Source organism: Sinohyriopsis cumingii, chromosome 4 (assembly GCF_028554795.1).
Source record: "Sinohyriopsis cumingii isolate HCF-2022 chromosome 4, ASM2855479v2, whole genome shotgun sequence".
Classification (NCBI taxonomy): Eukaryota; Metazoa; Mollusca; class Bivalvia; order Unionida; family Unionidae; genus Sinohyriopsis; species Sinohyriopsis cumingii.
The window spans coordinates 125,068,245-125,081,070 of record NC_142964.1 but is presented as its reverse complement, the minus strand read 5'-3'; the positions used below and the strand labels follow the sequence as shown (position 1 = coordinate 125,081,070).

General features: G+C 32.5%; 1 protein-coding gene across 1 annotated transcript in view; it reads left to right on the top strand.

Annotated features, from left to right (window-relative positions):
* LOC149802042 (non-lysosomal glucosylceramidase-like) overlaps positions 1-12,826 on the top strand; it is a 100,126-nt gene that overhangs the window by 62,572 nt on the left and 24,728 nt on the right. The window contains exons 11-14 of the mRNA XM_089956449.1: positions 1,604-1,711; positions 2,773-2,924; positions 5,868-5,974; positions 8,379-8,521. Coding sequence (XP_089812575.1) covers positions 1,604-1,711; positions 2,773-2,924; positions 5,868-5,974; positions 8,379-8,521 — 510 coding nt within the window. The remainder of the gene's footprint in view (positions 1-1,603; positions 1,712-2,772; positions 2,925-5,867; positions 5,975-8,378; positions 8,522-12,826) is intronic.

Here is a 12,826-nt window from a genome sequence, read left to right as displayed (position 1 = left end):
AAGCTGTTACTGAAAATACAAGAACCTTTTAATGACTTATTTTCAAAAACTGCTCAACAGAATTTAACCAGATTTGATAGGATCTCAGCATTAATGGATTTCCAATTTGCGCAGATGAAATTGATCCATTTTCAAATATGGCTGCCATTACTAATTGAAGAAAAACCTTTACACAACACACCCTGCAACTTAATAACATATTTAACCCCTTCTCCAACCTTCTAATAACTTTAACACAACCTGCAAAATACTAACAACTTTAACACAACCTGCAACTTACTATAGGCTGACTATACATCTCCATTTGTTTGTACCCCCCTACTGATTTCAATAACAAAAACGTTTAATGTTATAAAAAGTGCACAGAACTAAGTCAATTGAATCATTGATTTATAATTTCTAACCAGACTGTGACCAGAATGGCACTAATGCTGACATCCCCAGCACCTTTCATGCTTAACAGACTTTCCATACTAACACGGCATCATATTGCATACACTATGGGCTACTTTATTTCCATCAGACAACATAATGACATAGTTCATTCTATTCGGTAACTGCCGGATAATTCCATAAATTACCATAACGTTGAGAGTTTGGAATTATATACCTTTGCGCACATGAACATAGAAATTAAACCGCTTATTAAATCCACATGAAATGCAGATTTGTTGCTGTCATTCTTTTCATTTGTTTGCTTAGACATTGTCAATATCAGAAGCAGACGACATATGTATGTACATCTGTAGTCGTGCACACACCCCTTTGCTGAATATGGACTTGACCAGGAACTGTAAATGGATCTCAGCATGTCCATCTATTATATTGAAAACATCCATTAAGCATGAAACGCGCAGATGATGATGGTGTTAGGGCCACTCTACTCACACGTTAGAAATTATAAATCAATTAATGAATCAACTAAGTTCTGTGCACTTTTTATCACATTAAAGATTACCGTTTTTTAAATCGGTTTGGGGGTACAAACAAACAGGGAGGTATATTAAGACTATAACAACATTATGACAGGCTGCAACTTAATAAAGATGTTTGCATGGGTTCGAGCCTTGGATTTGGTCAATGTTGGTATTTGAGAAAGCTTGCCAGTAGCTTCTAGTGGGTCGGAGGTTCTTTCCAGGGCTTTCCTGGGTTCTTCCTTCACCATTAATACTGGCCGCCATGTATAGCCTATCGTGTGCTGAAAAATGGTGTTAAACCCCCACAACAACAACAACTAAAGATGTTAATATGACATGCTGCAACCATCCAGACTTTTTTTAAATAGAAAGCTGCTTGACCTTTAGTGTCATAGAATTAGATGGATTGTTTCTCAACACTAAACCAAATATTACTTTTATTTGATTAAAAGTTTATTTGATTTTGTTTGTCTTGGCTTTCACATAACTTTTAACACATTATTGGCTGTATCACAAAGAGGGATGGGTAATAAATGCCTTTCCCAAGGACACAGAGGCGGCCAACTTGGACTGTCCTGAGCAGGTATTGGATCTGTGATTCTTGGATTACAAATCCAACGCTATTGCAACTAAGATGCCATGACTTCTAAACTTAAAGAACTCAAGATGTTTTTTCCTACTTTCAGCTAAGATAATTCAGTCTGCAGACAATTCTCAGAGAAAGTACTGTATGCATGGTACAGTTGGAAACCGGAAGACAATCAACATGGTGCCCCATGACATTGGTGATCCAGGTCAGTTTTCATAAGTTCGGGATCTTATATGAGTGCGGTTTGAAGTGTGTGGCTTATTATATGATTCAGTCAGTTAATTTTATATAAAATGAACACTACTACAGACAGTTCTTTTTATTCATGGGCATTTCTGTGTGACGTAGCTTGTTGATATATCACATTATAATATGTCACATTTTTATCATGCATGACATAGCTAGGTGTTATATCACATTGTAATGTCATGTCACATTTTGTCATGTGTGAATAGCTAGGTGTTATATCACATTGTAATGTTATGTCACATTTTGTTGTTTATGACATAGCTAGGTATTGTATCACATTGTAATCTATTATGTCACATTTTGTCATGTATTATGTCACATTGTGACAAAATATTATAATGAATATAAATCCTAATGTTATGTGTTTAAACAGTTCTACAGTATTTGACAAAACTGTAAATTAATTTAATTTTATGGGTATTAATATTTATAGTAGCTTAAATTTTTTATTAGGGAAGGGGTCCTATCGTTTCACAGAAAAATTGTTGGTTTTGTTGGGTTTGTAAATTTGTGGTTTGAAGCAGCCATGAATTCTACAAAATTTGGAATTGCACAAAGATAGTGACTCATGATATTGATGGATACAATCAGTATTAAGCGATCTGCAGAATATTCCATTTATAGTCACTATGGGTTGGATAAGTGGATGGGAAGGAATATGAAGGAACTAATTTTTTAACAGGGCACATGGGTGAAGCAAAGACCCAGCCAGATGTGATATATACAAAAAATTCTTTCTAGCAGCATAAATTGAAATGGAGCCTAGTCCAGTATGTGATATTTACATCATTAAATATGATTTTTCAGCATAGCTGTATTGACTTATCTATATATATTGATTTTAAGTGTATCAATATTGACATTTTGGCTAAATTTCTGCACTAGCCTTTAAAAAAAAACAACTAACTAAACCTAAGAAATATAAGACATATTGTCTAGATTACCTTTCTTCAATGATGTCTTGTATGAAAAAATCTTATTTACTTGCAATAATATGTATCCCTTCTTGTTTTATAGAGGATGAGCCCTGGAGTAGAGTAAACGCATACAACATTCATCCTACAGATGACTGGAAGGACCTCAACCTCAAGTTTATCTTGCAGGTTTACCGGGATTACCACCTCACCAAGAATGAAGAGTACCTCAGATATATGTACCCTATTGCAAAGGTATAATTTACATACAGACAGTGACTGATTGTTTGAATGTCTTTGTTTGAATCTGATTGCATGGTCTGATTAACCTAGTTGCCACTTATTGTTATGAATTGTGCCTGATGATAATTTTCTTTGCAAGCAGGTAACTTGTAGTCCTACAGCATGTGCCAGCAGCCAGTGACATCTTCCCATAACCTATTATAACATCACTGTCAAGGGTGTTTATAGTATGTGATGTGCTGAACACACCTATTAACTTGCATTATTTGTTTATGTAGAAGAAAAAAAGGAAGAGTAGAAGTCATACAGGTGATGTGGGCTTTCAGTTCTGACTGTTGCATCAGTAGGTGTTATATTTGAGACTTTGATTACATAGCCTTTAAAATGGTGATTATTCACTCTTGCTTCTTGTTAATCAATGTTATCTGGAAGATCATTATATAATCACTTGACAGAATTGGTGTTAAAGCACATCTACATTTGTAGGCGAGACCTACTAAGAGATGTTACCCAGTGTAAACCAGATATGTTGTGACGTCCCAATGAGAAGGCCACATATTAGGAAACAATTTGAACCCCTCCTGGCGCTGATATTGATTGAACCCAACATCTGACTTTTTTTGGCCCAATTTGGTGCCACTCTGCCATTGTAAAAGTCTATAGCCATCAATGATTTTCATCTGGAAGTTTTTTTGATCACAACTAAGAAGCAGATTACTCAACAATCAGGAATGAACAGATGTTGAAAAAAGTATTAAATTTAGTGAGTGTCAAGAGCTTTGTTCTATTTATGTATGTGAGAAATGGAGAATTACTTTTGCTATCTTGAAAAACATTTAAGATTTAAATATGTTGGACATTCCAAATGTCAAACGATGCATTTAATTTCGTTCTTTTTAGAGACAGAGGGGGAGAGAGAGAATATCATTTTCTTTCTCATAGTTCTCTCTCAATTTTGCATTCTTTCTTTTACCCACACATAAACAGGTTCCCAGTGCTGATAGACATAAACAAATAAAGTAAATTAGTAGACATATTCATTAGCTGCAGTCTGTATTCCTGACTACATTTTTTTTTAAAGTAATATGGATTGTGTTGGATTTTAATCACTGATAATTCAGAATATACAGTAAGTGAACATGTAATTGAGTTAACTTTCAGATATAAGAGGCAGAGGTGTTTGGTGTTTGTGAGGATAAGTGGCATTGGCCATAACTACTGCTGACCAATGTCCAAACTGCAAATGAAAAAAACATAATAAGGCCTCAACGGAGAATAGTTTATATTTAATTGAGTAAACGTATGTAAATAAATTTTTTAAATAATTTTATCATTATTGAAAATGATATTCTGACTTATAGGTTTTGATGAACCAGGTAAATATACATCTGTTGAGAATTTTTACCTGTGCAGTCACTTATAGTTTAGCTGTCTTTAGGAGAGTTCTCTTTAATATGAGGCAGATATAAAGATAAAGTCTGACTGTATATATCAGTGTTAAATATTTATAAAAGTTGCTGACAGAACAACATCATTTACTACCATTTCCAACAATCTAAGTCATTTTCTATTTGCGTTTAATATGATTAAAATTAATCTGTCCATGTAGGTTAATTTTACAATAATGTAAGTTGCATTCTTGGTTACAATATGTTGCAACTTTGTATGTTTGAGAATACAACACTGTCTTGCCAAAAGAATGCCACTATGTTACCTCAGTTTTTAGGGCATACCTCAGTTACAGTGTTACATCAGTTTGAAGGACATACCTAGGTCACTGTTATCTCAGTGTGAAGGGCATACCTGAGTCAATATGTTAACTCAAATTTAAGTGCATACCACAGTCACTATGTTAACTCAGTTTTAAGGGCATACCTCAGTTTGAATGGCATACCTCAGTCATTATGTTAACTCAGTTTTAAGGGCATATCACATTCACTATGTTAACTCAGTTTTAAGGGCATATCACATTCACTATGTTAACTCAGTTTGAAGGGCATACCTCAGTCACTATGTCAACTCAGTTTGAAGGGCATACCTCAGTCACTATGTTACCTCAGTTTGAAGGGCATACCTCAGTCACTGTGTTTTTCATTTTTAAGGGCATTGATGGCTGCAAATTCATGCATCTTGGTGGAACCTCACTACCCCACCAGAAGTGGGTTACTATAACCTGTATTTTATACATTTGTTAATTCAGTTAAGTTTTGCATTCAGATAATTTCTTGTTACATGCAGAGTCATGCAACTTTGTGTGTGGAAGCAACTTAGTAAATAAAACATGATTCCAGCAGACTTAGTTAACTAAAACCTGTATTTTATACTGAAGTAATTACTGTTAAGTTGGAATTTATATCATTTTATTGGGTGTCATTAGTTGTACAGTCAGGCAAGCAACATGTTAAGGTGCATTGTCATAAGTTGAAAACCTTCCGCCAAAAGTATTTTTCAGTTGTCCAGTAGACATTTTTTTAAAATAAAATATTTATTGTTTTGATGTAATTAACAGGGTTTTCCATTAGATTTAAAGTTGGAGTTGCCAAAGTTGTTGGGGGGTTTGGGGGTCCTCCCCCAACAGGGATGCAGTGGGTTCTTGGGGGCAAACTATTGACATAAATTAACTATCACATTGGTTACAACCATCATTAAATTTTAAAGTATATATGTAGAGAATCCATGTCAGTTGATTTGCAACAAGATTGTTTTTTCTTATAAATATTTAACTTCCCAACTAAAAAGTCAGTAATTTGCCGATTTGCAGCCATTTCATTGCTCATTGATATCAGTCAACCAGATGCTTGCATTTTATCGCACAATTTGCCTTGAAGATTAAAAAAGTGCCACATGAAGAATGAAGACTAGTCTTTTGTACTTAGGTTTTCTTGTAAAATTATGCCTACTTGTTTTGTATTTATGTTGACAGCTGACTTATTGAATTCTGCCTACTTGTTTTAGATTTTGATTGAAGCAGCTCATAAATGGGACACTGATGGAGATGGTATCATTGACAATGGAGGATTTGCTGACCAGACTTTTGATGCGTGGATCATGCACGGTGCCAGGTACAAGTCTAAAGGGTGGACTACACTTTACTTTATTTAACCTGATGTAAACTAGTTTGACCAACCAGATTAACAAATATTATGGCCCTTCTTTTGAAAAAGGTCAGATCCGTTTAGTCCATTTTCAACTAGAACATTCAAGACTCATTATTTGTTTTAAAAAAGGCCCTTCTTTTGAAAAAGGTCAGAACTTTTTAGTCCTTTTGCAACTAGAACATTCAAGACTCGTTATTTTTTTTTTTAAAGGCCCTGCTTTTGAAAAAAGTTGGAACCGTTTAGTCCATTTGCAACTAGAACATTCAACACTCATTATTTATTTTAAAAAGACCCTGCTTTTGAAAAAGGTTGGAACTGTTTAGTCAAATTGCATCAAGAACATTCAAGACTCATTATTTAAAAACTGTCAGGAAAATCTTTGCATTTAACCACTGTCTTAGAACAGGCTAGTTGTCACCTTTTTGGTAGTGATGCAGTGTCAACAGTGTTGAAGTTTTGTGTTTTTACCAATCAGATATGGTGGTTATCCATTGATACACAGCTACAGTTGACACATCTGATTCTATTTTTTTTAAAAACTTCTTCTGATCACCATTCATATCTGTTCATTGATCAGAATTTATTGCAGTTATGAAAGTACTAGAGATGAGAAATTGAATGCAAGTTGAGCTAGGATTTTATCTGCCTGGATTAATTAACATCATTGTATTCTTTCCTAAATTGTTAATTTGTTCCCCTGGAGAAAAAAAGCAAAATAATCACTAATAAAGAAAAGATAATTGGTGAAATGGGTATGAATACATTTCATCTCCTTAATACAATTTGATTACATTTTGAAAATCATTAATTTATCTGCTATACAAGCCATCTTTATGATGATCCCTCATAATCACATTATTGATTTCCAGCCAAATTGTAAAATGCCAAGGAAAAAGTTTGCCATGAAAATCTAATAAATATTGTTAATAGATCAAAGGAAGAAATCTTGATTAGTAGATTTCATTTACCTTCCAACATGATCCACCTTCATCAGTTGAGTTAATATTTAATGCTAATCTGTTAAAGGAAATGACATTTGTGTAATTGAATACTAGCCAATAATAGCCAGATCTCAGTGTGAAGTTTGAATTGTAATAATAGTCTACTGTAATAGCCAGATCTCATTGTGAAGTTTGAATTGTAATAATAGTCCACATTAATAGGTAGATCTCAGTGTGAAGTTTGAATTGTAATAATACTCCACTGTAATAGCCAGATCTCAGTGTGAAGTTTGAATTGTAATAATACTCCACTGTAATAGCCAGATCTCATTGTGAAGTTTGAATTGTAATAATAGTCCACAGTAATAGGTAGATCTCAGTGTGGTTTGAATTGTAATGATAGTCCACTGTAATATCCAGATCTCAGTGTGAAGTTTGAATTGTAATAATAGTCCACCATAATAGCCAGATCTCAGTTTGAAGTTTGAATCATAGTAATAGTCCACAGTAATAGGTTGATCTCAGTGTGAAGTTTGAATTGTTTTAATAGTCCACTGTAATAGCCAGATCTAAGTATGAATTTTGAATTGTAATAATAGTCCACTGTAATAGCCAGATCTCATTGTGAAGTTTGAATCATAATAATAGTCCACAGTAATAGGTAGATCTCAGTGTGGTTTGAATTGTAATAATAGTCCATTGTAAAGCCAGATGCTGGTGTGAAGTTTGAATTGTATTACCCAGATCATGGTGTGAAATCTGAATTGTAATAACAACACACTCAAATAGCGAGATGTTGGTGTGAAATTTGAATTGTAATAGCAGTACAATGTAATAACCAGATGTTTTGTGTGAAGTTTGAAGTTTGAACACTGTGAAAGCCAGATGTTGGTGTGAAGTTTGAATCTTATTAATAGCGCTGTAATAATATTCACACCTCATAGTAACATGTATGCTACTTTATCAGTTGTCCGTCATAACATAAGCACTAATTGGCTGTTTGTTCTGTCAGTATAAAAATGACATTGCACTTCACAGTAGACAACTTTCAGGAATACTGGAAAGTAAATATGAATAAAGAAAGTAATATTTCTGACCTTTTTTTGTACCTAAAAGCTTCGTTTGTTGACAGTCTCTTTTTAATCTACTAGTTAAACTGAAACAGCAGACTATATATACTTTCTAACTGCAAAAAAACATACACCCCAATCTGTCATTGCATAATGTGTCAGCAGATCAGGGTCCATATTGTTTGTTCTACTGATTACTCCTTACCAACTGCATAGACCCAGATCTGCTGGTGCATTATGCAGTAACTTACAAGCAAGTACACGCAGGAAGTATTTTCTCATTTAGAAATAACATCATTGACATAAAAGACTACAAGTTTTGTTGAAATAACAGGCTGCATTTTCTTGTTACGTCAGTGCCTACTGTGGAGGAATGTGGCTGTGTGCACTGAAAATGTTCTGTGAGATGGCACAGAAACTGGGACATGAAAATGACAGGATCAAATTTGCTGAGATCTTAAACAGAGGCATGCAGTCATTTGAGAAGAAACTCTGGAATGGTAATTTTGTTTTAATGCATGTTTTACAATATTCCTTTAGGGCTCTTCTAATTTATGCATGCATGAGACCCAGGGAAGGCAATTTAAAAAAAATTCTAGATACTTGAATAACAATGTCAGCCATTTATTCAAAATTCTGAGTTGAATGCATGAATTTGTGATCAAATTTGAAAGTGCTTTCACTGGTGTCCTTTATTGTTGTACAAGGATAGCTCTTATATTAATAATCAAGGTGTGTTTATGGTCTGCCAGAACACAATGGAAAATCTTGAACCCAAAGATCCAACATATAACATGCTATTATAATCAGATCAGCCTGAGGATTCATAGTCTTTCCAGAGATCTCTGGCAAATTTTTAAATTAGCAAGCTGTGTATTATATGAATTACTCTCACATCAACACCAAGTTGTGTGTTATATGAATTACTCTTACATCAACATCAAGTTGTGTATTATATGAATTACTCTTACATCATCATCAAGTTGTGTTAGATGAATTACTCTTACATCATCATCAAGTTGTATATTATATAAATAACTCTTACATCATCATCAAGTTGTGTTATATGAATTACTCTTACATCATCATCAAGCTGTGTGTTATATAAATTACTCTTACATAATCATCAAGCTGTGTGTTATATGAATTACTCTTACATTATCATCAAGTTGTGTGTTATATGAATTACTCTTACATAATCATCAAGCTGTGTGTTATATGAATTACTCTTACATCATCATCAAGTTGTGTGTTATATGAATTACTCTTACATCATCATCAAGCTGTGTGTTATATGAATTACTCTTACATCATCATCAAGTTGTGTTATATGAATTACTCTTACATCATCATCAAGTTGTGTGTTATATGAATTACTCTTACATCATCATCAAGTTGTGTTATATGAATTACTCTTACATAATCATCAAGCTGTGTGTTATATGAATTACTCTTACATCATCATCAAGTTGTGTGTTATATGAATTACTCTTACATCATCATCAAGCTGTGTGTTATATGAATTACTCTTACATCATCATCAAGTTGTGTTATATGAATTACTCTTACATCATCATCAAGTTGTGTGTTATATGAATTACTCTTACATCATCATCAAGTTGTGTGTTATATGAATTACTCTTACATCATCATCAAGCTGTGTGTTATATGAATTACTCTTACATCATCATCAAGTTGTGTGTTATATGAATTACTCTTACATCATCATCAAGTTGTGTTATATGAATTACTCTTACATCATCATCAAGTTGTGTGTTATATGAATTACTCTTACATCATCATCAAGTTGTGTTATATGAATTACTCTTACATCATCATCAAGTTGTGTGTTATATGAATTACTCTTACATCATCATCAAGTTGTGTGTTATATGAATTACTCTTACATCACATCGAGTTGTGTGTTATATGAATTACTCTTACATCATCATCAAGTTGTGTGTTATATAAATTACTCTTACATCATCAAGTTGTGTGTTCTATAAATTACTCATACAGATTACTCTTACATCACCATCATCAAGCTGTGTGTTATATGAATTACTCTTACATCATCATCAGGTTGTGTGTTATATGAATTACTCTTACATCATCAAGTTGTGTGTTCTATAAATTACTCATACAGATTACTCTTACATCATCATCATCAAGTTGTGTGTTATATGAATTACTCTTACATCATCATCAAGCTGTGTGTTATATGAATTACTCTTACATCATCATCAAGTTGTGTGTTATATGAATTACTCTTACATCATCATCAAGTTGTGTTATATGAATTACTCTTACATCATCATCAAGTTGTGTGTTATATAAATTACTCTTATATCATCAAGTTGTGTGTTATATGAATTACTCTTACATCATCATCAAGTTGTGTTATATGAATTACTCTTACATCACATCGAGTTGTGTGTTATATGAATTACTCTTACATCATCATCAAGTTGTGTGTTATATAAATTACTCTTACATCATCAAGTTGTGTGTTCTATAAATTACTCATACAGATTACTCTTACATCATCATCATCAAGTTGTGTGTTATATGAATTACTCTTACATCATCATCAAGTTGTGTGTTATATGAATTACTCTTACATCACATCGAGTTGTGTTATATGAATTACTCTTACATCATCATCAAGTTGTGTGTTATATAAATTACTCTTACATCATCAAGTTGTGTGTTCTATAAATTACTCATACAGATTACTCTTACATCACCATCATCAAGCTGTGTGTTATATGAATTACTCTTACATCATCATCAAGTTGTGTGTTATATGAATTACTCTTACATCATCATCAAGCTGTGTGTTATATGAATTACTCTTACATCATCATCAAGTTGTGTGTTATATAAATTACTCTTATATCATCAAGTTGTGTGTTATATGAATTACTCTTACATCATCATCAAGTTGTGTTATATGAATTACTCTTACATCACATCGAGTTGTGTGTTATATGAATTACTCTTACATCATCATCAAGTTGTGTGTTATATAAATTACTCTTACATCATCAAGTTGTGTGTTCTATAAATTACTCATACAGATTACTCTTACATCACCATCATCAAGTTGTGTGTTATATGAATTACTCTTACATCATCATCAAGTTGTGTGTTATATGAATTACTCTTACATCATCATCAAGTTGTGTTATATGAATTACTCTTACATCATCATCAAGTTGTGTGTTATATAAATTACTCTTATATCATCAAGTTGTGTGTTATATGAATTACTCTTACATCACATCGAGTTGTGTGTTATATGAATTACTCTTACATCATCATCAAGTTGTGTGTTATATAAATTACTCTTACATCATCAAGTTGTGTGTTCTATAAATTACTCATACAGATTACTCTTACATCATCATCATCAAGTTGTGTGTTATATGAATTACTCTTACATCATCATCAGGTTGTGTTATATGAATTACTCTTACATCATCATCATCAAGTTGTGTGTTATATGAATTACTCTTACATCATCATCGAGTTGTGTGTTATATGAATTACTCTTACATCATCATCAAGTTGTGTTATATGAATTACTCTTACATCATCATCAAGTTGTGTGTTATATAAATTACTCTTACATCATCAAGTTGTGTGTTATAAATTACTCTTACATCACATCGAGTTGTGTGTTATATGAATTACTCTTACATCATCATCAAGTTGTGTGTTATATAAATTACTCTTACATCATCAAGTTGTATGTTCTATAAATTACTCATACAGATTACTCTTACATCATCATCATCAAGTTGTGTGTTATATGAATTACTCTTACATCATCATCAAGTTGTGTGTTATATGAATTACTCTTACATCATCATCAAGCTGTGTGTTATATGAATTACTCTTACATCATCATCAAGTTGTGTGTTATATGAATTACTCTTACATCATCATCAAGTTGTGTTATATGAATTACTCTTACATCACATCGAGTTGTGTGTTATATGAATTACTCTTACATCATCATCAAGTTGTGTGTTATATAAATTACTCTTACATCATCAAGTTGTATGTTCTATAAATTACTCATACAGATTACTCTTACATCATCATCATCAAGTTGTGTGTTATATGAATTACTCTTACATCATCATCAAGTTGTGTGTTATATGAATTACTCTTACATCATCATCAAGTTGTGTTATATGAATTACTCTTACATCATCATCAAGTTGTGTGTTATATAAATTACTCTTACATCATCAAGTTGTGTGTTATAAATTACTCTTACATCACATCGAGTTGTGTGTTATATGAATTACTCTTACATCATCATCAAGTTGTGTGTTATATAAATTACTCTTACATCATCAAGTTGTATGTTCTATAAATTACTCATACAGATTACTCTTACATCATCATCATCAAGTTGTGTGTTATATGAATTACTCTTACATCATCATCAAGCTGTGTGTTATATGAATTACTCTTACATCATCATCAAGTTGTGTGTTATATGAATTACTCTTACATCATCATCAAGTTGTGTTATATGAATTACTCTTACATCATCATCAAGTTGTGTGTTATATAAATTACTCTTACATCATCAAGTTGTGTGTTATAAATTACTCTTACATCACATCGAGTTGTGTGTTATATGAATTACTCTTACATCATCATCAAGTTGTGTGTTATATAAATTACTCTTACATCATCATCAAGTTGTGTTATATGAATTACTCTTACATCACATCGAGTTGTGTGTTATATGAATTACTCTTACATCATCATCAAGTTGTGTGTTA